The following is a 26328-nucleotide window of genomic DNA, read 5'->3' as shown; positions in this document are numbered from 1 at the left end:
TTTCAGAGCGAAATCACTCTCTACAATCCCTTTATACAGAATTACCGTCCGAAAGGTAGAAAATAAAACGCGGCTTCCGTCGGCTCCTTCAGCTTTTCCCCGGAGGAAGAGTTCGGGTGAAACTTCCTGTCCGGAGGCGTTTCACCATCGTTTCGGACACAGAGTCATTCTGCGAAGACGCCGGACTCTTCGCCGACAAGCACCTCGGGGGGGGGGGGGGGGCGGGGGGGGGGATTCAATCGACCGGAGCGCGGCGGCACTAAAGGTTGGCGTAATACCGATCTCTGTTCTCGTAATCTCTGTGGGCGAACTTGGCGTCCTTCTTGCCGTGCGGGATCCGTCCGAACGGCGCGTGGTCGTTGAAGCACGAGTCGAAGACCTCGTCCACGATCTTCTCCGCCTCCTCGCGGCTGATCTTCCTCACGGCCAGGATGGAGCGCAGGGCCCGGCCGCGGACGCACGCCTGTTTCCCCGCCAGGAGAGAGAGCGGTTAGCTGTGCGGGTTGAACCAGAGAGAGAGAGAGAAACTTTCTGCCCCGGCTCAAAACACTTTACCTGGTGATGCTCCTTCAGGCCGAAGTTGAATCTGGCGACTTCGTTGCTGAAGGCGCAGTCTCCGCTGAGGTTAGCTGCTCGAATCTGAAAATATGAAGATGAACAATAAACTAGGGCTGCAACTATTATTTTCATTGTCGATTATTTTCTCGATGAATGGATTAGTTGTTTGGTCTATAAAATGTCAGAAAATGGTGAAAAATGTGGATCAGTGTTTCCCAAAGCCCAAGATGACGTCCTCAAATGTCTTGTTTTGTCCACAACCCAAAGATATTCAGTTTACTGTCATAGAGGAGGAAAGAAACCAGAAAATATTCACATTTAAGAAGCTGGAATCAGAGAATTTTGACTTATTTTTCTTTAAAAAATTACTCAAAACGATTAATCGATTATCAAAATAGTTGGCGATTAATTTAATAGTTGACAACTAATCGATTAATCGATTAATCGTTGCAGCTCTACAATAAACACTGGGGATAATCAGTGATAAAAGTTTCATAGAACTGTTAGCGCATGATTAAGACATTCAACGTTTTTTGTGATTCCAATATGAAAGTGGAGACACGACTTTTTCTGCATTATTTAGCTACAAAACGTTCCAAAAATGCAATTGAGGGAGAAAATGAGGAGTTAAAGGGTAACTTTGGTATTTTTTTTATTTATTTCTTTATTTCTTTATTTATTTAAAAGGGACAATGTAAAGTTCAAACATAAATGTCACCGTTTGATGCACCGTACCAGATTATAGCTGCAAGCTAATTCGCATCTGTAGTCCCTTTTTCAACCTGGACCCTATTTTCCATCTTTTTGTGTCTAAGTGACTAATGAGGACAACGATTTTTGAAACTGGTCCAGTATTGAGCGAGATCGCTTCAGCCGTGAAACAGGCTGCAAGGTGATCCGACGGGCAAACTGAACCGTCAATGTACGTCCACTAAAAGAGTTTGTTTTGTTTCTGCCTCTGACAGGCTCAGACTGTTACTATAAGAGTCTGACAACATTATGGAAAAGACGCTACAGAGAAATGAAACGTGTTTCTTTACCTTTCGCATCGATCCGGTCTGTGTGTAACCAAGTCTCTAATATTATTATCATTAGTAGTAGAAGCCTATCATGATATTGGCGTGACCTGGCCCAGCCCTGTGTGGGCGTAGGGCTGTGCAAAAAAAACATCAATACAGCTGAGTATTGCAATATTCTTTTCCATGATACTTTATCGATTTTCCAGCCCCTCATATCGATACATTAAAAAAAAATATATTCATGTTTTAAACAGATTTAAAATGTCCTTAAATTTCCCTCAAATCCCTTTGAATTAAATAGTTTTGACTCAATTTGTCCGCTGAGTTATCAATATAATGTGATGTACATATTAGACCAGTGGTTCTCAAAGTGGGGTCTGGGGACCCCCAGGGGTCCTTGAGGGGGTTCCAGGGGGTCCCTAGCAAAAAGGGGAATAATTTATTTTCACTATAAGTCCATCTATAAGTAACACAATGACAGAATGTATGACTATTTTGGTCATGGATTTAATACACATCCTGTAATAAAACATCTAAAAGCAAAACTCTTATCAGATGGGGGACCCTGGGACAAAATCTTATCAAATGGGGGTCCGTGGTCTAATGTGTGTCAGTTTAGGGGTCCTTGATGTGAAAAATTTTGAGAACCACTGTATTAGACTACCAGGTGGTACACAGCAAGTTGTATTTTCAGCTCTATTTTTTTTAATTTTCAGTAAATTATGTAGAGTATTGCAATATATCATGAGACAATCATATGGTGAGGTCCTTGCCCTGTGTGGGCGGGCCCGGCCTCACCCCGCCCCGGCCCGGCCTCACCCCGCCCCGGCCCGGCCTCACCCCGCCCCGGCCCGGCCTCACCCCGCCCCGCCCCGGCCTCACCCCGCCCCGGCCTCACCCCGCCCCGGCCTCACCCCGCCCCGGCCTCACCCCGCCCCGGCCTCACCCGCCCCGGCCTCACCCGGCCCGGCCTCACCCCGCCCCGGCCTCACCCCGCCCCGCCCCGGCCTCACCTCGGAGCAGGCCAGGTGCCTGAAGTTGTTGAACCAGTCCACGTGCGCGCGGCAGTGGTCGAAGGCGTGGATGAGCTCGTGTGTCACGACTCGGTTCATGTGGGCCTGCTGGTGGATGTTGTTCTGACACAGAACGATCTGGAACCAACACACACACATCATCGGCATCTCATTATATACACCAATGACCAGGTTTCAGGGTTCAGGGGTCAAATTACAAACTCATCAATTCCGATACAACTGAGGAACTGGAATTTGAAAAAATCTACAGGAAACAGAATTGGAATTGAATTTCAGGAAGTTTAATTCAATTCAATGAAATTCTGTGAAATTCCATGTTTTTTTGTTTTTTTCTTCTCACATACCTGAGATTCCACATAGTGTTATATATTATCAATACTGAATATCATAACATGTTCTGCATCACACACCAGCTGAAAGGCTCCTTTAACATGTGATGTAATCCACATTACGACTGAATGTCAGGCTTCCTACACATTTTCAATTAAAAAATTCCATACTTTTTCCCAGACCTTGATTTGTGTTGAAGATTTTGTCTGGTGTTCAATATGATTTACACAGACAGACATCTTGCCCCTGCTAACTAGGTCATATCACTGTATAGATGAAGATTGTTGAATGTTTTGATTCATAATGTTTAGAGTCAAGTCAAACTCTCTTAGAAGTGAAATTTCATGGAATTTAATGGAATTCAGTTTCTGTTTCCTGTCGTTCACATTCAATTCACATTCTGTTTCCTCACAGCTGGGAGACTTTCACACTCTCACTGCTGGAGTTTAACAGTCCAATCTTTTTTTTTTTTTCCTGCCAGACCTCTTCCTCACCTGAGACGAAGTGGCGTCGAAGCCTCCGCTCACCGTCCCGTCACAGTCTTCACAGGAGAAATGTCGGTCTTTGAACACTGCGCTGTGTGAAGAGGAGAACACACAGCCGGTCGCAAACATGGAGCCATTTCATCTGTGTTTTAACAATTAGTTTAAAATAGATTTGAGCATCCGACACATCCGCACATGCTGCCTCTCTTTCTTTTTTCCTTTCTGTTTTCTCCTGTCATTGTTTTGCCCGGCGCCTATTACACGCCAAGCCGTCCCGGGGGTGGGGGTGGGGGGTGTTTTTGCATTTTTTTTTTTTTGTACATGTGAATCATTAAGCGTATGCATGAATGAATGAAAACAAGCAGTAAAAAAAAATGTATGAAAACATCAGCTAGAAACGGAGGAGAAGGATGAGATATCTCCTGCAACTTCTATTGTTCTGATATTTCATCTCTCCCGGTTAGCACTATCCCCAAATCATAAGACAGTCATGAAACAGCCTGCGTTGCCCCTTAAACATTTTGCTAAATCATTAATTAGGGAGATTTCACCACTCACAACCGTGTTTTTTGTGGCTTTTATTTTGAAAAGAAAATGCACTTCAGCGACAAGCCTGGAAATGTGGCGAGCTTCACTGAACTTCAGCTTGAGAGGGAACTGGGAGTTCAAAATAACTGACGAAGAAGAGGCCTGAGCGTGGAGCGGGCCTGACAGCGGAGCTCTGCAGCTGGACCCTCCTCGAGTTTTTCCTACTAAGGTTTCTCTTGGGAGTTTTTCCTTGTGTGCATTAGGGTCTAAGGCCCGGGGTGCCGGGTAGGTTAGGCTGTAGAACAGGTAGAGTGTTTGTCTTGCTAAAATCTGCTCTTGTTGGTCTTCTGCTTTTCGATAAACTTGTCCTATATCATTTTGTTCACCACTGTAACAATAACATCAAGGTTTCCCTCATTACCTACCATCCTGAACTCTTCATGGCTCCCAGCAGCAGCTTTGCATACGGACCTGAGAGAAGACAGTCATATGATAAACAGATCAGCTGGTGACACAGTGTACAGCAGAGGAGGGACCAAGTCAACTTTGCTCAAGTCCCAAGTCAGTCTCAAGTCTTGAGGCACAAGTCCAAGTCAAGTCCAAGTCATTAAAGTCAAGTCTCAAGTCTAAATGTAGAACAGCAAGTCAAGTCAGAACAAATCAAGAGTCCAGTATCAATTTAATATCTTAAAGAAAACTAAATATCTAGGACTTTTCAATGCAATATGGTTTTAATAGGATAAAAACTTGGTAAGAGCATCATGAGTTTGATTTCTATAATCAGTTTCAACTTCAATAAATTCAATCATTCCATACAAATTCAGAAAACAGAATTTAAATTCAGTCCTCTGCTGGAACAAATCTCATCACTTTCAATCTAAGTCATTTACACAAACACAAGATCTCAAGTCAAGACTTTAGAAACCTTTTCAAGTCATCAGAGTACAAGTCAGAGTCAAGTCCCAAGTCACCAGAACCCAAGTCAAGTCAAGTCTCAAGTCTTCTCTTCATGCAGCAAGTCAAGACTCAAGCAATTCAAACTGAATCGAGTCCAAGTCATGTGACTCGAGTCCTAATGTCTCGTGTACAGTAACAGTTACATTTACTTGTTTTTGTTTTGTTTATTGTTGTTGTTGTTTCCATTGTATACATCAGATAATTGTATTTTCTCGGTGAGGTAACGTTATTTTTTATAATCCCACTTGGGTTTCAAACCTCTCCAGTACATGCCTATTTTGTATTGTCTTTATTGTTCTTTTTAATGATGAGAATAAATAAAACCCAAAAGCTACAGTAACAGTCACAGCTGATGCTAGTTAGCCTTCCCTCACACAGCTAGCTAAACTAGCTGATGCTACATCAAAGTCAGGGTTAAAACGTTAAGGTCAAATGGACAGTTCATGGCTGTGGTTGACATCAGGAACCGGACTGACATCATGCAGAGAAACCAGTTTATCAGACGAGATATCGTCTGTTTTCTGGGAGAATGACATTTCAACATTGACTAGCTAGCTTAGCTTAGCTTACTCACTAGTTTCCATTGCGAACTGCAGCATGACCCGACACTTGTTGTTGAAAGTGAACAGGCTTTCTGCGATGGATCCTTTCTTATACTTCGACTTGTTCCTCTCCGGGAATAAGTCGTATCCGTAATCCTCCTCTTGTTTAGTCTGATCCATGCTGTCAAATGTTTTCTGTATGCTGGCGATGTTTGCATGAGTTCTCCTGCGTTAGCTAACGTTAGCTAGACAGAGAGGTCATCATCACTGTTTTGCAAATCACGTGGTAAGTCAAAGGTCGAGTGTTTATTTATTTATTTTATTATTATTATCCTGCACCGCTGTCATACATTAGAATAAAAGTCAAGCAATTTAACTATTTTCCAATAAAAAAAAAAAAAAAACTAAATGTAAAAATGCTTTCCCCCCCCCATTACAACGTATTTAACAGACGGGGACACTCAGGCAGCTTCCGTCAAAGATCGTATATTGAGAATGTGCACCAAAATCATAGTTATGGAAAGATTCCCCTCGTCTTCTCCTGCCTTCAGCTCATGTAGGAAATATCAGAATTACAGCAGAACGACATGAAGGAGCAACAGAGTGGGAAATACAACTCAGAAAATCAGAATCTAATGCTGTAGCTCTGTCTTTATTAAAAACCTTAAAGACAGATGTAGTGTTTGGTAATTTGGCTTCAGTCAACAATATTTATCGGCCCAATAAACTCAAGTTAGCCTAACAATCGTTTTAGGGAGTAACGCAAAAGTATTGTAATAAATTACTTTTCCCAGAGAGTAGGCTAATAATGAAAGTTGTAATAAGAGGAACCAGTAACGTGTGATTCATTAGGGCTGCAACTAACGATTATTTTCAGTGTCGATTAATCTGTCGATTATTTTCTCGATTAATCGATTAGTTGTTCGGTCTATAAAATGTCAGAAAATGGTGAAAAATGTGGATCAATGTTTCCCAAAGCCCAAGATGACGTCCTCAAATGTCTTGTTTTGTCCACAACCCAAAGATATTCAGTTTACTGTCATAGAGGAGTAAAGAAACCAGAAAATATTCACATTTAAGAAGCTGGAATCAGAAAATTTTGACTTATGTTTCATAAAAAATTACTCAAACCGATTAATTGATTATCAAAATAGTTGGCGATTAATTTAATAGTTGATAACTAATCGATTAATTGATTAATTAATCGTTGCAGCTCTAATTCACTATTTTTTTCCAGTAACTAGGCTACCTCAACACTGACTACACTTCTGCTGGTTCACAATGCGGCTACACTACAAGGTGAGCGCATGCGTGGGGGGTGGGGGGGGTTTACAGTCGGAAAGGTGTTTTTTTTTTTTTTTTTTTTTTTTAATTGAGTGAGTCATCTTCTCAAACATAGACGATCTTTGATTACGTCCAACGCAGCAGCAACGCGCCGTCGCTCCTCTGCTGTCATGGCGCCGAACATAAACAGAAAGTCAGGAATGGCGACACGTTACAACAATATTTAACTAACAGCTGAACTGTGATTGCCAACCGAGAGAGGAATCAACTGTCAGGTACTTCACTGTGTTTCTGTAGCTGGCGACTCATTTTCTATTCACTCCATCGGCTTCTTGTGTGTGATGCTACTGCTGCTAGCTAGCTGCTAGCCGCAAGCATGACAGCATGATTCTCCATTCGGAAGCGCTTTCCTCCCGGCTCTAAACACCGAGCGACCGAACAACTTTCCAGAACATTCCCCAAAAGCAGATGTGTGTTTCTTAGGACGGTGACGGTATGTCCGCGGGGAACAAGGCGGTGGAGCTGCAGCTGCAGATGCGGCAGAACGCGGAGGATCTGCAGAGCTTCATGAAGGAGCTGGACGGCTGGGAGAGAGACATGAAGCGGAGAGACGAGCAGCTGAGAGCCGGAGGAGGAGGCCCGCGGGACGGACCGCAGGACGGACCGCAGGACGGACAGGTGGGTCCCGGAGCCTCCGGCACCTTCTGACAGACATGTGACTCAAGTCATTTGGTCCAAGTCTCAAGCAAGTCCCAAGGCATTTTTTCTTGGGCAAGTCAAGGCACAGGTTATGTCGAGTCGAGTCCTTAGTTAAGGCAAGTCAAGTCTAGGGCTGCAACTAACGATTATTTTCATTGTCGATTAATCTGTCGAATATTTTCTCGATTAATCGATTAGTTGTTTGGTCTATAAAATGTCAGAAATGGTGAAAAATGTGGATCAGTGTTTCCCAAAGCCCAAGATGACGTCCTCAAATGTCTTGTTTTGTCCACAACCCAAAGATATTCAGTTTACTGTCATAGAGGAGTAAAGAAACCAGAAAATATTCACATTTAAGAAGCTGGAATCAGAGAATTTTGACTTATTTTTCTTAAAAAATTACTCAAACCGATTAATCGATTATCAAAATAGTTGGCGATTAATTTAATTGTTGACAACTAATCGATTAATCGTTGCAGCTCTAGTCAAGTCCCAAGTCAAGTCACTTTTTTCCCCTCAAGATACTGCAGTCTTACCTGCAGTATCCGGTCTTTATAAAGAGAAAAGACAAGGTATTAGTACCTGTCTAATAATGATATTATTGGTTGGTTATTGATTGTACGTGGCTAACGTTAGCTAACATCAGCCTCACAGACACTTACTGATCAGAATGAGTCTTCAGATGAGGAACAGAGTTTGATGTTGTAGTCTGGCTGTCAGAAGTCTTTGATGAGCAGGTCTTCATTCAGCAGTTCGACCTTTTTCCTTCACGTGAAATTTCTGAATCCCAAAGTGATGATGATGATCTGATCTGATCCATAGATCGTATAAAGATCTGATCATACTGTGTGTGTGTGTGTGTGTGTGTGTGTGTAACCACCAGAAATACGAAACAGTCTAGAGAAAAAACCGTCAGGTAGCGAGGAGCTTGACTGACAGGTTCGTCGTCCAATCAGGACAAAGCCATTCCCAGTGTGCGCTCGCACACCGGGTAACGTCACACACTACAGACACTTGGAATGTGAACATTGACAACGTTGAACATTTTAATATTTTATATTTAATATTTAAACTGAAAACAAAAAATGAACACAAACAAGTCATTCGAGTCATCATGTCTCAAGTTAAGTCACGAGTCTTTAACTTCCAAGTCCAAGTCGAGTCTCAAGTCATTTATTTTCTGTCAAGTCAAGTTGCAAGTCATCAAAACAGTGACTCGAGTCGACTGGAGTCCAAGTCACAATGACTGGAGTCCACATCTCTGACTTCTGCCCCATCCAGTCAGGTGTCAGGAACTGTCTCTCTCTCTCTCTCTCTCTCTCGCTCTCTCTCTCCTGTTGTCTGCCTGTCTCTCTCTCTCTCTCTCTCTCTCTCTCTCTCTCTCCTGTATGTCTCTCTCTCTGTTGTAGAAAACACTCCCACCCGTGCGCAACAGAGACTACAAAATAAAGAAGAGAGAGAAGAAGAAACCCGCAAAGACAGAAGAAGCCAAGCAGACATCGAGGATCAAAGCGTACGACTATCGATCATGGGACAAGTTTGATGTGGTAAGTCAGCTGATCTGGATGCTGCCGGACAGACTGTACCGACAGTATCCCACAGTGTCCCACCATGGAGGAGAAGAGCGGAGGGGAGGAAAGAGGGGGAGAGGAGAGGAGGAGAGGAGAGGAGAGGGGAGAGGAGAGGAGAGGAGAGGAGGAGAGGAAAGAGGGGGAGAGGAGAAGAGGAGAGGAGACAAGGGGAGAGGAGAGGAAAGAGGAGAGGAGACAAGGAGAAGAGAGGAGAGAAGAAGAGACGAGAGGAGACGAGATGAGAGAGGAGAGGAGACAAGGAGGGGAGGAGAGGAGACAAGGAGAGGAGAGGAGACGGGGAGAGGAGAGGAGGAGGCTATAAATTCTAGTCTATTAAATTAAAGGGAAGGTTCAGTGATATTTTTTTACCCTCTTGATCACTAACCATGTCCGTACAAAATCTCATCAAATGGGGGTCTGTGGCCCTAATGTGGACTGAATTAGGTATGAAAAAGGTTGAGAATCACTGGACTAAGGTGTGTGTGTGTGTGTGTGTGTGTGTGTGTGTGTGTGTGTGTGTGTGTGTGTGTGTGTGTGTGTGTGTGTGTGTGTGTGTGTGTGTGTGTGTGTGTGTGTGTGTGTGTGTGTGTGTGTGTGTGGCGGCAGGACAAGGCTCTGTCAGCGATGGATAAGGAGGAAAGTCCGGCGGAGTCGAACGAGTCGGACTCAGAAGAAGCTGCAGTGGATCAGCAGAGAGCGCAGGCTGAGAAGGAGCAGGTCAGTGAGAGACCAGGCGCAAAAAAATATAACTGACGAAGAGAAATTCAATGAGGATACGATGTGATCAATTAAAGTTCAGTGACAACAAAGTCTGACTGTGCAGAATTCTGTTTATTTCTGAGACTCAAATCTTTCCAGCGATGCCATTGGCTGCTAGAATGTAAACAACAATTTTAAAAATGTCATTACAAAGTGACAATAATATAATTTGGATGGAGAGCTTGTGAAACTGTGATGGTCAAGAGTCTCATTAGTGATTACTACAGCAGAATAACATGGAGCTGATATCACCATTCATGTTCCTGACAGCAGAATAACATGGAGCTGATATCACCATTCATGTTCCTGACAGCAGAATAACATGGAGCTGATATCACCATTCATGTTCCTGACAGCAGAATAACATGGAGCTGATATCACCATTCATGTTCCTGACACAACAGAGGGACTGACAGGTTTTTGTATTGAGTTTGGATATATTGTCCCATGTTTTTTTTTTCAGGGGAACGAGTTTTTCAAGGAAGGGAAATATGACGACGCCATTGAGTGTTACACCAGAGCGATGAGCGCCGACCCGTACAATCCTGTCCTCCCTACAAACAGAGCCGCCTGCTTCTTCAGACTCAGAAAGTAAGAAGACTTCATATCAGAGTCGATCCAGTCACAGTTTGAATAGCTTGAGACTTGACTTGACTTGGGTTCTGGTGACTTGGGACTTGACTTTGACTTGGGTTCTGGTGACTTGAGACTTGACTTGGGTTCTGGTGACTTGAGACTTGACTTGGGTTCTGGTGACTTGGGACTTGACTTGGGTTCTGGTGACTTGGGACTTGACTCTGACTTGTACTCTGATGACTTGAAAAGGTTTCTAAAGTCTTGACTTGAGATCTTGTGTTTGTGTAAATGACTTAGATTGAAAGTGATGAGATTTGTTCCAGCAGACGACTGAATTTAAATTCTGTTTTCTGAATTTGTATGGAATGATTGAATTTATTGAAGTTGAAACTGATTCTAGAAATCAAACTCATGATGCTCTTACCAAGTTTTTATCCTATTAAAACCATATTGCATTGAAAAGTCCTAGATATTTAGTTTTCTTTAAGATATTAAATTGATACTGGACTCTTGATTTGTTCTGACTCGACTTCTGATTTCTGAAAAAACAAAATAACATGGAACCAAATTCACAGAATTTCACAGAAATTCACAGAATTTCACAGAATTTCATTGAATTAAATTCAACTTCCTGAAATTCCAATTCAGTGTCCTGTTTTTCAAATTCCAATTCAATGTCAGTTGAACTGACAGCAGAATTTTTGCATCACGATATCAAAACCTCTTCATATCGTTGTCATTTGATTCCACTGAAAGACGATAAATGATATTATTGAATTAAGGGTTCCTATGCAAGTCTGGAAAGTCTGGAAAAGTATTAAAAATGAATTTGATCATTTCCAGGTCTTGAATAGTTTGGGAATTTGAAAAAAATGTCTGGAAAAGTCTGGAAAATGTTGCGGTTCAGGTCCGATACACACATCATTCTAGCTTTTATGTTGTTGTAGAGCCACTTTGAGCCCACAGTTTTTGTTGATGTGAAGAATAATGTTCAGATAGAGGGACGCTCTTATTACCCAGCCGCTGTCAGCATGCATTATATCAAATACCCACCAAAATCAAATCCGGTCAAGAACATAGGGTCTGGGTAAAATAAGGAGTTTTAAAATGGAAAGCGTGTAGGAACCCTGCCAATCATCTCACATATTCTGATATTTGTCTCTGTGAAGAACAATCTTCATCTATACAGTGATATGACCTAGTTAGCAGGGGCAAGATGTCTATCTGTGTAAATCATATTGAACACCAGACAAAATCTTCAAAACAAATCAAGGTCTGGGAAAAAGTATGGAATTTTTTTAATTGAAAAATGTGTAGGAAGCCTGAGAATTATCGCCCGGCTCTAATGGAAAGTTTGAAAATGCAGAAAGCATCCGGTTTGTTTCTCCTCTGTTAATGTGTGTGTGTGTGTGTGTGTGTGTGTGTGTGTGTGTGTGTGTGTGTGTGTGTGTGTGTGTGTGTGCCCCTGCAGGTTTGCGGTGGCGGAGTCGGACTGCAGCCTGGCCCTGGCTCTGGACCGGAGCTTCCTGAAGGCGTTGTCCCGGCGCGGGGCGTCCCGCCTCGCTCTGCAGAGGCAGCAGGCGGCGCTGGAAGGTGAGGAGGGTTCGACTTAGGGCTGGGCGATAATTCAATATTATCGTTTATCGTCTTTCAGTGGAATCATATCGTGATGATATGAAGATATTTTGATATCGTGACACATTTCTGCTGTCTGAATTGATGATGACAAGCAAATTTTACTTAAAAACTCTGATAAAATGAGGTATGGTTGGAATATTATTTGAATATTTCTGCTTTGTTTGACATCACACCTAACATTACCATTCGGTTCAATGACATGAACATTCATTTGATTATTTAACGTGATTTTGCATACATGAACCATATCGTGATATATATTGATATCGAGAAAAATCCTTATGATTATCATGATATTGATTTCAACCGTATCGCCCAGCGCTAGCATTACAGCTGAAACAATTAGTCGATTAATCGAGTGGTTGATCAACAGAAAATCTTTCATAATCAATTAATTGTTTCAGTCATTTATCAGTAAAAACTCTGAACATTTTGTGGTTCCAGCTTCACAGATTTGCTGCTTTTCTCTGTTTCATCTCTTTATTAAATGAATCCTTTGTGTTTTCTGTCTGCTGGTCAGACTGAGGAAGAAACCTGAAGAATCACTTTGGACTCTGAGAACTGTGATGGACAATTGTTATTATTTGTAACATTTGATAGATAGATAGAGAGATAGATAGATAGAGAGATAGATAGATAGATACTTTTATTAATCCTGGAGGAAATTTAGGCAGCCAGTAGCTTAAATACGGCACACAATTAAATTCACATAATAAAAATTGACCTGTATAAAGTAACTGCACTGTACATAAACATAAGGTACTAAAAACTTTAAACTACATGGTCCTGTACATATGGAGATTTTTCATGCAGTAGATAAATAAATAATTCCACAAAGCAAAAAAAAAGATTGTGCAATGACAGTAAATAAAGTGACTTAAAGTGCATAGTAAGCAGGGCTAAAAAAAAAAAACAGTGAAATAAAGCAAAAGCAGAGACATAGAGCAGAGCATATAGACAAAATTGGATAAAGATTAGATTTAAATAAAATAAGATCGATAAACTTTATTATCCCACATGGGGAAATTCAATGCGGTGAGACAATAGAGAAACATAGAAACACAAAAGACAAAATGAGATAAGACTGTCCACTCCTTGATAATCAACTAACTGATCATTAAACAAAGAAATAGCAGTAACGGTAAACGATTAATCGATTAATCTAAAAAATCATCTAGAGAGTAATCGATAATGAAAACTCTTGTCAGTAGCAGTTGTGATGTGAATGTTTCTCTCCAGACTATGAGGCGGTTCTGCAGCTGGACCCGGAGAACCAGGAGGCTCAGAGCGAAGTGCGGAAAATAAAAGAGGTGAAATATATATATTTTTTTTCTGCTCAGTTTCATCTCTGCAGTCTGTCTTCTTCTTCTTCTTCTGTCTTGTCTCACCTCCCCTCGTCTTCCTCTGTGGTTTCAGGCGTTGGAGCGTCAGGGCGGAGCCGCCGTCCGGCCGGAGGAGGAGGAGGAGGAGGAGGAGGAGGAGGACGAGGCGGCGGCGGAGGTGACGGTCGACCCTGAGCAGCAGAGACTGATGGAGGAGCAGCAGAGGAGACAGGAGGCGGTCGTCCAGAAAGACAGAGTGAGCCAGGCAGAGATTTACCAGCTGTGGAACAGGGATGTCGCGGTGGGCGGAGTCACTGGTGGCATTAGCCCCACACCGGGAATACCGTTATTTTGTAAAATAAAAGCCCATAATCAGAGCTTCCATGTTCAAGTTCGGCTACAAAATGATAAACGGACATTAGAGCTGCAACGATTAATCGATTAGTTGTCAACTATTAAATTAATCGCCAACTATTTTGATAATCGATTAATCGATTTTAAGAAAAATAAGTCAAAATTCTCTGATTCCAGCTTCTTAAATGTGAATATTTTCTGGTTTCTTTCCTCCTCTATGACAGTAAACTGAATATCTTTGGGTTGTGGACAAAACAAGACATTTGAGGACGTCATCTTGGGCTTTGGGAAACACTGATCCACATTTTTCACCATTTTCTGACATTTTATAGACCAAACAACTAATCGATTAATCGAGAAAATAATCAACAGATTAATCGACAATGAAAATAATCATTAGTTGCAGCCCTAACGGACATACTAACAACATACTGATCGCTAAATCTGATCACTAATATGACAGATTAGGATGAATAGGATTAATTATTTGTCTTTACCTAGTGACAGTAATGTGTCCGGTACAATCCAATGGGAGCCTAAAGAAGGGCGATGTGCCAGAATCTGACCGGCACTCACATTAACTCTCTGAGTGTTGAGTAGGGCTGCAACTAATGATTATTTTCATTGTCGATTAATCTGTCGATTATTTTCTCGATTAATCGATTAGTTGTTTGGTCTATAAAATGTCAGAAAATGGTGAAAAATGTGGATCAGTGTTTCCCAAAGCCCAAGATGACGTCCTCAAATGTCTTGTTTTGTCCACAACCCAAAGATATTCAGTTTACTGTCATAGAGGAGGAAAGAAACCAGAAAATATTCACATTTAAGAAGCTGGAATCAGAGAATTTTGACTTATTTTTGTTAAAAAAATGACTCAAACCGATTAATCGATTATCAAAATAGTTGGCGATTAATTTAATAGTTGACAACTAATCGATTAATCGTTGCAGCTCTAGTGTTGAGCAGTGTTAGAAATCTCTGATTAAAAAGTGTTTCCGTTTACAAATGCCGTTAACACAGTTTGGAGAGGAATTTAAGTTTGACTTTCATCATAGTGAGGCTGAGTTTGACAGCGCTCAGACCCTCTAGTGGTGACAGGCGGTATAACCTGTATGGCCGGTATGGCACCACTGTGACAACTCTACTATGGAAGCCCTTTGAGGACATACGGTATATTCACAGTGGCGGTGGCGGTCTTCATGCCTCTGTGTGTTCCCGTGTGTTCCCGTGCTTCAGGGGAACGCGTACTTCAAAGAGGGGCGGTACGAGGCGGCGGCCGAGTGTTACAGCAGAGGGAAGGAGGCGGACCGGCTGAACGCCCTGCTGCCCGCCAACAGAGCCATGGCCTTCCTCAAGCTGGAGAGGTGAGCAAACCACGCAAACATGGCCGACTGTTACATCCATAGAGATATAACACGTATATCTCTATGGTTACATCACTCTAATTCTAGACACAAACGTGGCTGTTACAGTTGGAGCTCGACCAAATTGGGTTTTTGAAGGCAGATATGATATTTTTGTGTCATATTTTTTTGCAATATTTAGTGTTTTTTTTCCATTTTCATGCCAAATAAATCCCAGTATTCAGTGTTTCCCCCTCAGAGTTTTCTTCTCATCAGGGTGAAAAGCCTCTGAAACCTTCAGAGCATCATGGGACACCAAAACTCTCCACTGAAACCAGACTGATGAGATTCGTTTAGTGTCAGCAGCTCTTTAAGACAATATTCCACTTAGTTTTAACATGATCGGATGCAGCTGGCTAGTTTGTAGCGTTTGGACTTTTACTTCCATTCATTTGAATAGAAATTGACATTGAACACGTTGACTGAGGAGTTTATATTCTGGTTTTCATGGCGGTCAAGTGCCAAATAACCACCATGTTAAAACTAAGTGGAATATTGCTTTAAGGCAGAGTGGCACCACACCTGTTGAATGGTAGAGACACTCTGGGAGCCATCACTGCCTTTACATGGAGAATTCATTTACAAAAACGTTGAAAATGTCAAAAGAAAATAAAATGTTTTCCAGACTGTTTTTCTGTAGCTGTGGCCAATATCTGATATTTAATAAAAGGTCGATATCAGCCTGATATATCGGTCTAACCTTAATTACAATAATGAACCAAGAAGAAAATGATTCTGTTGCTCGGTTTCAGTCGTCTGAATATTGTTCTGCAGTGTATTAAAGGATCAGGCTGGTGTTTTTTAATGCATTTCTTACCGTCAACAAATCCTATGAAAATAACAAAATCAGCAATGAATTTGTTTTGCCAGCAAGTCTGGTCCATGTATCCTGGTCCCAGTGCAGCCATGTCCCAGCAGCCATAGAACTCCATTGTATTAAAAAACGATTAAAAACCCGTCACAGAGCCATGCTGCTGCTCTGCAGCATATTTCATCATCACCATGCACCGGGCCGGACCACTTTTTCCTCAAACAACTTAATAATCCGGCTGTAAACACGTTTTCCATCTCAGGAAAGTAGTTCCGTAGCACAGAAAATAGTCCCCGGCGTAATGAAGAATTTGTTCCCATTTGAATTTGATTTGGTAATAACTACAACAGCCTGACTTTTCATGGTAACAGTTAGCGATTTTTAAAATGTAAACTATGTCTTTGTGAGCTGAATTTAAAGGTTTTTAGCTTCCAATTGGAGCCAATGACTTCCTGGTTGACGGCTAAAAACGGAACGTGGGAAGTCAGAAAGTAACGGGAGTAGAGCAAACACATTGTTGATTTTGTTATTTTCAGAGGATTTGTTGACGGTAAGAAATGCATTAAAAAACACCGGCCTGATCCTTTAACCTGGTTCTGCTTGCTGCAGGTTTCAGGAGGCGGAGGCAGACTGCAGTGAAGCCATCTCTCTGGACAGAAGCTACACCAAGGCGTTCGCCCGCCGCGCCACGGCCAGAGTGGCTTTAGGGAAACTGACCGAGGCAAAACAAGGTGTGTGTGTTGCAGTGCTGCGGGTAGTGTGTTGGGTCGTGTCTCTTCCTCCATGATAAAACCCCCAAATCAGTGATTCTGTGATCTGTTGCTCCGGTAGAGCAGACCGGAGAATTGTGTTTCTCTCTCTCTCCATTCACTGCCATTGTCTGGAGGAACAGTCTGAAAATCACTTCTAGCACATAAAGGAACGCCGACACAGCAGATTCTGATAATATAGAAAAAACTAGTCATGCTGCTGAATTGTGTTTCAGTGAATCTCTTTCTTTATGTTTATTAAACCTTTCGGTCTGAACAAGTGGAACACTGAAATCCGGTCGGAGGAAACTTATGATGATGGAACGAAGAAAATAAAACGTTTACCAATAATTGTAAATAGAGAAACAAAGTGTGAGACAGGAGTTTGACAAAGCAGATTCTGACAATATATAAAAAACAAGTCTCTTCATTTTTTCTCTTACTATTATTATTATTTATTATGATATACTATATGTATTATTATTTAATAACAATAATAATAATAATATATTAGACTTGTATAGCGCTTTTCTAGGTACTCAAAGACGCTTCACATACAGGGTAAAATCATTTAATAGGTACATTTATAATAAAAAAAATAAAAGACAAGAATAAAAGTAGGTAGTTAAAAACTAGAGGAATCATGAGATGGAGGGAAGGGATTTATATCTATTATTATATAATGCAACTATAATTTAGTTGCACTTGTGTCATGATGATGTTGTACAGATGTTGGACAGTTGCTGCTTACAGACGAGGCTCAATCTGTGTCTCTGAGGTCTGATTTAGTTTTGATTTAACTTCAAGAAAACATGAAAGCATCAGAGCAGAGTTTCCTTAAAGGCTCCGTCAGATTCTGCTGTGAGACAATTTCATTATCACACTTCCATCTCTGCTTTCCCAAATATGCACATTTTGGTCGATCATTTGATTTTGAGTCAGATTATCTGTTCCCAACCCACCTGAAGTAGTTAATGTTGTATTGAATTATCAGCTGTTTAAGTGTGTAAAAATATTAAATTGGAAGTGTGTGTGTGTGTGTGTGTGTGTGTCAGATTTTCAGGAGGTGCTGAAGCTGGAGCCGGGGAACAAGCAGGCGCTGAACGAGCTCCAGAAACTCCAGATGGTTTGTTTTTAATATCGAATTATATCCAGTTATCAGCTCAAACAAAAAAGACATTTTTACCCCCTAAAGGAAACACAGAATCAAACGGTGTTACTTCTTGGTATTGAGTATTCACTCTCACACTGTGACACTGTCAACCAGGATACGATTAAGTGTGCCTAGGGCTGGGCGATACGGTTCAAATCAATATCACGATAATCATAAGGATTTTTCTCAATATCAGTATATATCACGATATGGTTCATGTATGCAAAATCACGTTAAATAATCAAATTAATGTTCATCTCATTGAACCGAATGGTAATGTTAGGTGTGATGTCAAACAAAACAGAAATATTCAAATAATATTCCTACCATACCTCATTTTATCAGAGTTTTTAAGTAAAATTTGCTTGTCATCATCAATTCAGACAGCAGAAATGTGTCACGATATCAAAATATCTTCATATCATCATGATATGATTCCACTGAAAGACGATAAACGATAATATTGAATTCTCGCCCGGCCCTAAGTGTCCTTACCTCTCCAAAGATAATCACAACTTAAAGACCTCTTGTCGGCCTCACCGGACAAAAATATGTATAGCGCTATAACTTTGTAGACGAATATCAGACCTGTTGAACCTTTTTTGTTTTAAGCCGCTCACTTTGATCTTTTCACTCCCCTGTTCTCCTGCAGAACCCGGGTCCCGCCGCTCCTCCGGAGACGGAACCGGACGACGCTCCGAGGAGAACCGTCCAGCCGGTCCACAAACCGCCACACCTGCAGTCCGCTGTGAGTCCAGTCAAGGGTTTTCTGTTCTGTTCAATAACAGGATTGGAATCTCAAAATTGATTTCATTTTTTCAAGACTAGTAACTGAGATTCTGATCGTTCAGGTTGGGATTTGGATTCCAACACCATCAGTAAAAATCTAGAAGTATTAGCAGTAAAATGAACTAAAGTATGAAAAGTAAAAGTCGTCATTCTGTCAGAGAGTTAAATTATTGAAGCATGAAGCTGTCAGAAGTATTTTAATGTTGTCGGTGTAACTGCTCCATATACTGTTGGAGTTTAAACTCTAACAATGCAACATATTTTATGAGCTTATCGTATGTTTTGCATGTAAAACCTTATTCTGCAAAGTAACTAGTAACTCCAGCCGACAGATAAATGTAGAGGAGGAAAAGCAGAAAGTCTCACAGGATGGAAATACTGTGGAAGTAAAGTGACAGAACCTCAGTACTTCTGGACTGAAGTACAGAACTGGAGGATTTGATAATAAGTTTCTTTTTCAAAAGTCAAAGGCAGAGGAGATTAGCAGTTTTGATTCCAAAAATCATCTTGATCCCACTGGAATCGAGGAGGAAATAAAGACAATGTTTTTATATAAAAGCATGAAAGTGTGATGCTGATGTGTGAGGATGAAGGGAAAATACAGTTTATAGATCCCGAATAGAGATTTAAAATAGTATTTAATGTTTACATTTTATTAAACGAAGAAACCCTTTAAAACAAAGTCTCATCTGCTGGACCTTGATTTTTAACAGCGTCCTTGAATTAATGAATGAAAACAGTTTGCAGAGAAATGGAAAGTTTTGTTTTGAATTATTTCAGTCCAATGAGACTTTGAATTTTGTCTTTTTTTTATGCATTGTATACGTACAAGTGAATATACTGCAGATAAGTAAATCAAAGACAAAATAAAACTGCAAAACTTACACTTTTCTTCTAGTCCCTTCATGTCTTTTTGGCCCGACAACCTGCTGTAACATTATTGGTCAGCAGGTGGCAGGATAGAGTCTGTCAGTCTAAAGCTTGATGATCTGGATTCTGTGATCCTGGTCTTGAATCAGAACGATCCAATCTGACAATTTTGTCACCAAGATCAGTCTAAATCAGAAAATCTATAAATATATAAACTCGACTCTGAACGTCTTGTTCTCGTCAGAAACCACTGAGGAGAATTGAGATAGAGGAGGTTGGTGGAAAGCTGCTGGTGGAGGAGGAGGAGGAGGAGGAAGAGGAAGTGAGGAAGGCCGAGGACGAGGCGTCTCCGCTCTCGACTTCCCCCCGCGCCAAGATGATCCGGATCGAGGAGATGCCGCATTCTGCTGAGCGGTGAGTTTTTAAACTGTTTTTACTCATTAAAACGTTACTTCTCTTCTTCTTCTGTCCCTTTATGATGTTTTACTTTGTTTTATTTATTGTTTATCTATACAGGTAGGTCCCACTGAGATTAAAAACCTCTTTCGCAGGAGAGATGTTGGTTATTTTGTTTGTTTTTCATGACCCTGAACTGTTTTAACCATGGTTGTATGAACTGCGCTATAATAAAAAAGGAAAGTAAAAGAAAAAATAATCTGATGTGTTTGACACAAGTCTCGTCTCTCCAAGTGTCTGATTATGCACATTTATTTTCTTTAACCTTTAATTATCCAGGGAAAGTTAACTGAGCATGCATGTGCTTTTAAATAATAATAATAATAATAATAATAATCATGATGATAGTAATAATAAACTTTATTTATAGAACACTTGCCTTAACACAAGTTACAAAGTGCTGTACAGAATAAAACGAAAGACAATAAAAATTGATTGAGAATAAAAGAAGGAAAGACTATAAAATCTTAAAAGTTATTATGAACAAGTATGTTATGAAGACAGATTTAAAAGAAAATGCAACACAGGTAAGATAATCAAAGCAATAAAACAATAAAAATGGAATGAGAATAAAAGAAACAACAGTTTAAAAGAGTACAGCACAAAGACTCTTCTGTCTTCTACAGTTGGGGGTTCGCTGCCTTGCTCAGCGGCAGCTCAGCAGTAAAATCTGAGGCAGGAGAGTTTCTCGTTCCCAGTAACCTGAATACTTCATAAGCTTCTTCAGTCTGACAGCCGTTCTCCTGTTCTCCAGGTCTGCTGCTGCCGGGCGGACAGAAAAACCGTCTCAGGAGAAAACCGGTCCTCCTCCCGAGCCGCCGGCCGCTCCCTCCTCCTCGCAGACGGACGTCCCTCCTCCTCCTCCTCCTCTTCCTCCTCCGCCGCCGCCGGCCAGCAGCTTCCAGCTGGAGGCCGACCTCCGCAAGATCGGAGCCCGGCCTGAAGCGGTCTACAGATATCTGAGGGTGAGCTGGGAGACGAGCCGTGTCCAGACTGTCCGCGCCGGCCGACTTTTTCCTCAAACAACTTAATAATCCGGCTGTAAACAGGTTTTCCATCTCAGGAAAGTAGTTCCGTGGCACAGAAAATAGTCCCCGGCGTAATGATGAATTTCTTCCTATTTGAATTTGATTTGGTAATAACTACAACAGCCTGACTTTTCATGGTAACAGTTAGAGATTTTTAAAATGTAAACTATGTCTTTGTGAGCTGGATTTAAAGGTTTTTAGCTTACAATTGGAGCCAATGACTTCCGGGTTGACGGCTAAAAACGGAACGTGGGAAGTCAGAAAGTAACAGGAGTAGAGTTATTGTTATTATTTTCATAGGATTTGTTGACAATAAGAAATGCATTAAAAAACACCAGCCGTATCCTTTAAACCAAGGTGGTTTAAACCTGAAATTTAAAATATCAGATTCTATGTTTTTTTTCTATATACCCGACTCGTATTGGATGTGGGAAAAAATCTGAATTGAGCTGCCTGTCTGAACCTTAAATGAAGCTTAACTGACGTGTAGTAGGCTTGGGCCGATATTCGATAATATTGAATATCGCGATATTCTGTGAATATCGTGACCCAACCCCAGCGAACAGCAATAATATCGTATATATCAACATGTTTTGGCGGGACAGAATTGCGATATTACATTTTAGATATGGCCCAAGCCTAATGTTGTAGCCTGCTGTATTTTGGTTTTGGCTGAACTTCTCAGCCTTGTGTGTCCGTCTCTCGTCTTCCAGCAAGTCGAGCCGGAGGATTTCGCAAAGATCTTCCAGAACTCCCTGGAGCCAGACCTTCTGACTCAGATCCTGAGGACGCTGCACGGTTTCTACACCAAGTGAGTCCTGTAAAAATGTAAAAAAAAATCTAGAAATATCTGACTTGGATAGTGTACACATCACTGATTTGGGCTTTTAGTCAACTAGTATCTTACATTATACAGTTTTCTTTCTTGTCTGGAAAGTCCTGGAAAATGAGCTTCAGAACTTCCAGGTCTTGAAAACATTTGGTTTTGAGCATCGCATGACCTTAAATCCATCAAAACACCAGCATGGTAAATGGTTAAACAGAGATCTGATCTGTAAAGCTGCACAAAAGTTTGGAAAAATATCACTGTTCAGTCCTGATACATGACTAGTGATCCGATTCGATGCGCAATCTGAGGTTCAGGATCAATCCAACCAGGATACGATGTGATCAATAAAAGTTCAGTCACAACAAAGTCTGACTGTGCAGAATTCTGTTTATTTTTGAGACTCAAATCTTTCCAGCGATGCCATTGGCTGCTAGAATGTAAACAACAATTTAAAAATGTCGTTACAAAGTGACAATAATATAATTTGGATGGAGAGCTTGTGAAACTGTGATGGTCAAGAGTCTCATTAGTGATTACTACAGCAGAATAACATGGAGCTGATATCACCATTCATGTTCCTGACAGCAGAATAACATGGAGCTGATATCACCATTCATGTTCCTGACACGAGACGGATTGGCACTGTTTTGTATCGCGATATATTGAATTTCGATATATAATAATAATTACAGACCCCACTGTCATTTCACATGTTGTAAGGAATAATCTTCAGTAATAGAGTGACTTGGCCTAGTCGAGTGTCTTTTTACTCAAACACCATCAGCAGAAATCACATGAATACAACCAGAGTCTTAAAATGGAGCCAAGAAATGCAGGTCTGGCAAGGCAAGTTTATTTATGTAGCACATTTCAGACACATCGGCAAGTAAAAGTGCTTTACATAAATGAAAGAAAAATGAAGACATATGTCATAAAGTGCATTAAAATCACATAAAACAAAAAGATAAAAAAACATAAAGATATAAAACATAACAAAAATTATAAATGTTCCGGTGCAGGTGAGCGTTGCCCTAAATTTCTTAAAAAGCCCTGGTGAACAGAAAAGTTTTAAACCCTGATTTAAAAGACTCTAAAGTGGAGGCAGACCTCCGATTTTCTGGAAGATAAAAACTAAAAGCTGCTTCTCCAGGCTTTGTTCTGACCCTGGGAACAGGGAGCAGACCAGCACCTGAAGACCAGAGAATGTGTGGTATCTTGTGTGTGTGTGTGTTTGTTTAACCTCAGTTCACTTCACAGGAACGAAGCCCCGGCCGTCACGCTGCAGGTCCTCAGCAGTCTGGCGAGCGTGAGACGCTTCAACATGGCCGTCATGTTCCTGTCCGCTCCGGAGAGGACAGGTGCACTTTGTTTTATCAGTGACATCACACTTCCATCACAACCTCTCCTCCCAGCAGTTTCTTATTATCAATCATTGTCACACTTCTATTTTTTTTTTTTTTTTTTTTCAGTACTTCAAGAACTGTTTGCCTTTCTTCTCCAAGCGGACCTGGATGGATCCTCGGTCTCGGCCTTACAGAAGAAGTACGGCGTGTGACGCCGCAGTTCAACGCAAATCTGCAACTTCAATAGACTTTTGAATGTCACCGCCGAGCGCTACATTGGATTTAAAGCCAACTAAACAATTTAGTTTTATTCCAATACTGAATTACCTCTTGTTCATCGAAACATCAGTTAAATTATGAAGCATCCATTAAATCGGACTGCCGTGTTAGTGGGCCTGTTCCTGTGGAATTACGATGGCACTGTCTTATTTCTGTGTTTAGTAATGCTGCATTTGTTCAGTCGGAGGGCAGAAATTCCCAGTTCCAGTTTGTTAAAAAATAGGGGAGAAACATGGATCGTTATTTTACTCAATTTTCAATCCTGTTGCCCATGCAGCAGCTAATGTTAAGTCAATGATATTTGCTAATATTTACCACGTAATTTGAGGATTGTACATGAAAAAAGTAGAAGTATGGACGTCCAGCCCAGTCTGGGCTCAGGTGCTGAATGAAGGCAAAACTCATGGAAAATAGAAAAATATTTGCACACTGAGCTCTAAGCTTTGATGTTTGGACCGGCAAGATCTTTTTTAGGCAGTGAATTTTTTTGTGGGAGCTTGCATTCAATGTGTATTTTCCATTTTCCATGAATTTTGAGGATTATTAACATGTTCAGAGTGATGCTGTGCAGCTTTTACAGTGCGACGTCACATAACTGCATGTCAGAAACCACATATCTTGCCTGAATTTCCAACTTGGAATCGCAACATTCCTCTGCATTTTTGCCAGTAGGAAGTAGGGAATTTCCGACTTTCCGACGCTTGGTGAACGCAGCATAAGGGATTGATTTCTGCAAGTACAAAGCCTGGTTTGAATGATCCTCTCATCATACAACTTGAGTTTCAGCGTAGTTTGACTGACTGTACAGAACCTAGCGAACGATGGATGCGATTCACTTTGAAGTCTTTGGTAAATACGGACTTTGATCCGCGTTAACGACTCTTTTTCAGAAAACCTGGACTGAGCTACAAATAAAGGCGTATTTTGTTCAGGCTGTTGTTGAGTCAGTTACTGGTGAAAATCCTCTTTTACTGAATGCAATCTCATTTCATGTCACACAGATGATGAATGAACACTGGATAAGCATCAAAAGTGGTTCGTTCTTTATTGAAGGTAACAATGCACACTGTATGGAAAGATGAATGAGACTATACGTTATCAAAGCAAACAAGATTAACTTTGTGTGAGGAGGACCAAATAACATATAACTCAAAGTGCACAATGCTTTTATGTAGCTATAAACGTGTCATGAATAAAACAACCAGAAGTACATCTTAGTGCTTCATCTAGATTGCACTGAGCCCAGTCCTTCCAGTGTCTCAACATCCACACCAGTGAGATTCTGCAATGAAGAAAGCATGAATACTGAGTTATAAATGGGAGTGTAAAGACCGCTGAACACAAGGCAGAAGGCGTAGAGAAGAATTACGTGACGTTTCAAATAGGCCACGCCCACTGAGTGCGGTACAAGTGAAGTACCTGTTCAATTTCTATGGTAAAAAAACCAAACAAAAAAAGATTTTCTGTGGTTTCATTCCAATTCTGCAAAAGACCCTTTCCTACATGAAACCTTCCACTTGTCTCTTAGATATTCTCCCTACTAATTTTTTTTAAATAGTCTTTGATATCGTTAGCCCCTCCATTCTGTCTATCAGTAACAGCTCTCTGACCACTGGCTTCTTTCCATCCAGTTTTAAACATGCAATAGTCCAACCCCTCCTGAAGAAACCCAACCTAGATCTACAATCCCTACTACAGGCCTATTTCAAAACTGCCCTTTCTTTCAAAAATTGTAGAGAAGGTTGTTTTGACTCAGCTGCTGCCTTTTTTGAACCACAATAGCCTATTTGAGAAAATTCAATCAGGTTTTAAACCACTTCCAGCACAGAGACTGCACTGCTCAAGGTAACTAATGACCTCTTGCTAGCTGCCGATGCAGGTGACTGTACTATCCTGATCCTCTTAGACCTAACTGCTGCCTTTGATACAGGAGATAATGCAACCTTGATCGACTGCCAAAGGCACTGGGTTGGTATCGCTGACACAGAACTTCTCTGGTTCAGCTCCTGTCTCACCAATAGAACGTTCTCTGTCACCAATCATTCGTCATCCTCATCACATTCCTCCTGCGGGGTTCCGCAAGGTTCAATTTTAGGCCCTGTCTTATTTTCCTTGTATATGCTCCCACTTGGTCACATCATCCGCAAACACAACGTCTCTTTCCACTGTTATGCTGATGATTCCCAGATATACCTCCCCCTCAAACCTAATGACCCTGACCGCCTCGACATCCTTCACAACTGTCTCACAGACATAAAGTCCTGGATGTCCCAGAATTTCTTACAGCTCAATGACAACAAAGCAGAAATCTTGGTTTTCGGTCTACCTACCGCTACTAATTTAATCTCAAATAAACTTGGTGGCCTTTCTACAAACGCGAAGCCAGTGGCCAGAAATTTAGCGGTATATTTTGATTCCAACCTGACCTTTGATGAGCAGGTGAAGAGGGTAATGCAGTCCTGTTTCATTAATTTGAGAAACATATCCAAAATCAAACCATTCTTATCTCCTACTGATTTAGCAAAGGTCATTCATGCCTTCATCTTCTCCCGTGTTGACTACTGCAACTCCCTCTACTCCTGCCTCAGTCAAAATTCCCTCTAAAACTCTGCATTCTGGATGAGCTGGAGACGTACTCCAGCTCATCCAGAATGCAGCTGCCAGAGTTTTAATAGGTGCCAAACATAGAGATCACATCATTCCCATCCTTGTGTCCCTCCACTGGTTACCTTGATTTCAAGATTCTTCTGATCACTTTTAAAGCTTGTCTTGGCCTAGCACCTACCTACATTTCAGATATGCTAACCCCTTACGAGCCTGGGCGCAGCCTGAGGTCTTCAGGCAGAGCTCTGCTGGCTGTTCCTCAGTCAATAGGGCATTTGCCATTAGAACCCCTTAGAGCCACACTGTGGAACAGCCTGCCAGAGGAAATTAGGCTAGCAAATTCTGTGTCTTCTTTCAA

General features: G+C 41.2%; 2 protein-coding genes across 2 annotated transcripts; one reads left to right on the top strand and one right to left on the bottom strand.

The window, feature by feature from the left end:
• Nucleotides 1–222: 222 nt before the first annotated feature.
• On the bottom strand, nt 223–5712 carry atp23 (ATP23 metallopeptidase and ATP synthase assembly factor homolog). Its single transcript, XM_071543387.1, has 6 exons — nt 5486–5712; nt 4380–4425; nt 3436–3517; nt 2591–2728; nt 556–639; nt 223–463 (listed from the first exon to the last, which is right to left on the bottom strand). The coding sequence occupies exons 1-6, from the start codon at nt 5631–5633 to the stop codon at nt 260–262; spliced, it is 702 nt and encodes a 233-aa protein (XP_071399488.1). The 5' UTR covers nt 5634–5712; the 3' UTR covers nt 223–259.
• Nucleotides 5713–6912: 1200 nt separating this feature from the next.
• On the top strand, nt 6913–24297 carry rpap3 (RNA polymerase II associated protein 3). Its single transcript, XM_071543389.1, has 17 exons — nt 6913–7415; nt 8846–8983; nt 9614–9724; nt 10230–10357; nt 11814–11935; nt 13220–13290; nt 13436–13558; nt 14893–15020; nt 16480–16601; nt 17675–17745; nt 18425–18520; nt 19676–19723; nt 19775–19845; nt 20642–20852; nt 21629–21726; nt 23002–23102; nt 23214–24297. The coding sequence occupies exons 1-17, from the start codon at nt 7233–7235 to the stop codon at nt 23297–23299; spliced, it is 1908 nt and encodes a 635-aa protein (XP_071399490.1). The 5' UTR covers nt 6913–7232; the 3' UTR covers nt 23300–24297.
• Nucleotides 24298–26328: the final 2031 nt, after the last annotated feature.

The sequence above is a fragment of the Centroberyx affinis genome, unplaced genomic scaffold (genome assembly GCF_046629955.1).
Source record: "Centroberyx affinis isolate AG114_WGS23_722 - 3 ecotype Tasmania unplaced genomic scaffold, CSIRO-AGI_Caff_v1 ptg004310l_1, whole genome shotgun sequence".
NCBI lineage: Eukaryota > Metazoa > Chordata > Actinopteri > Beryciformes > Berycidae > Centroberyx > Centroberyx affinis.
The sequence above is the reverse complement of the archived record's forward strand: the minus strand, read 5'-3'. Positions and strand labels throughout refer to the sequence as shown.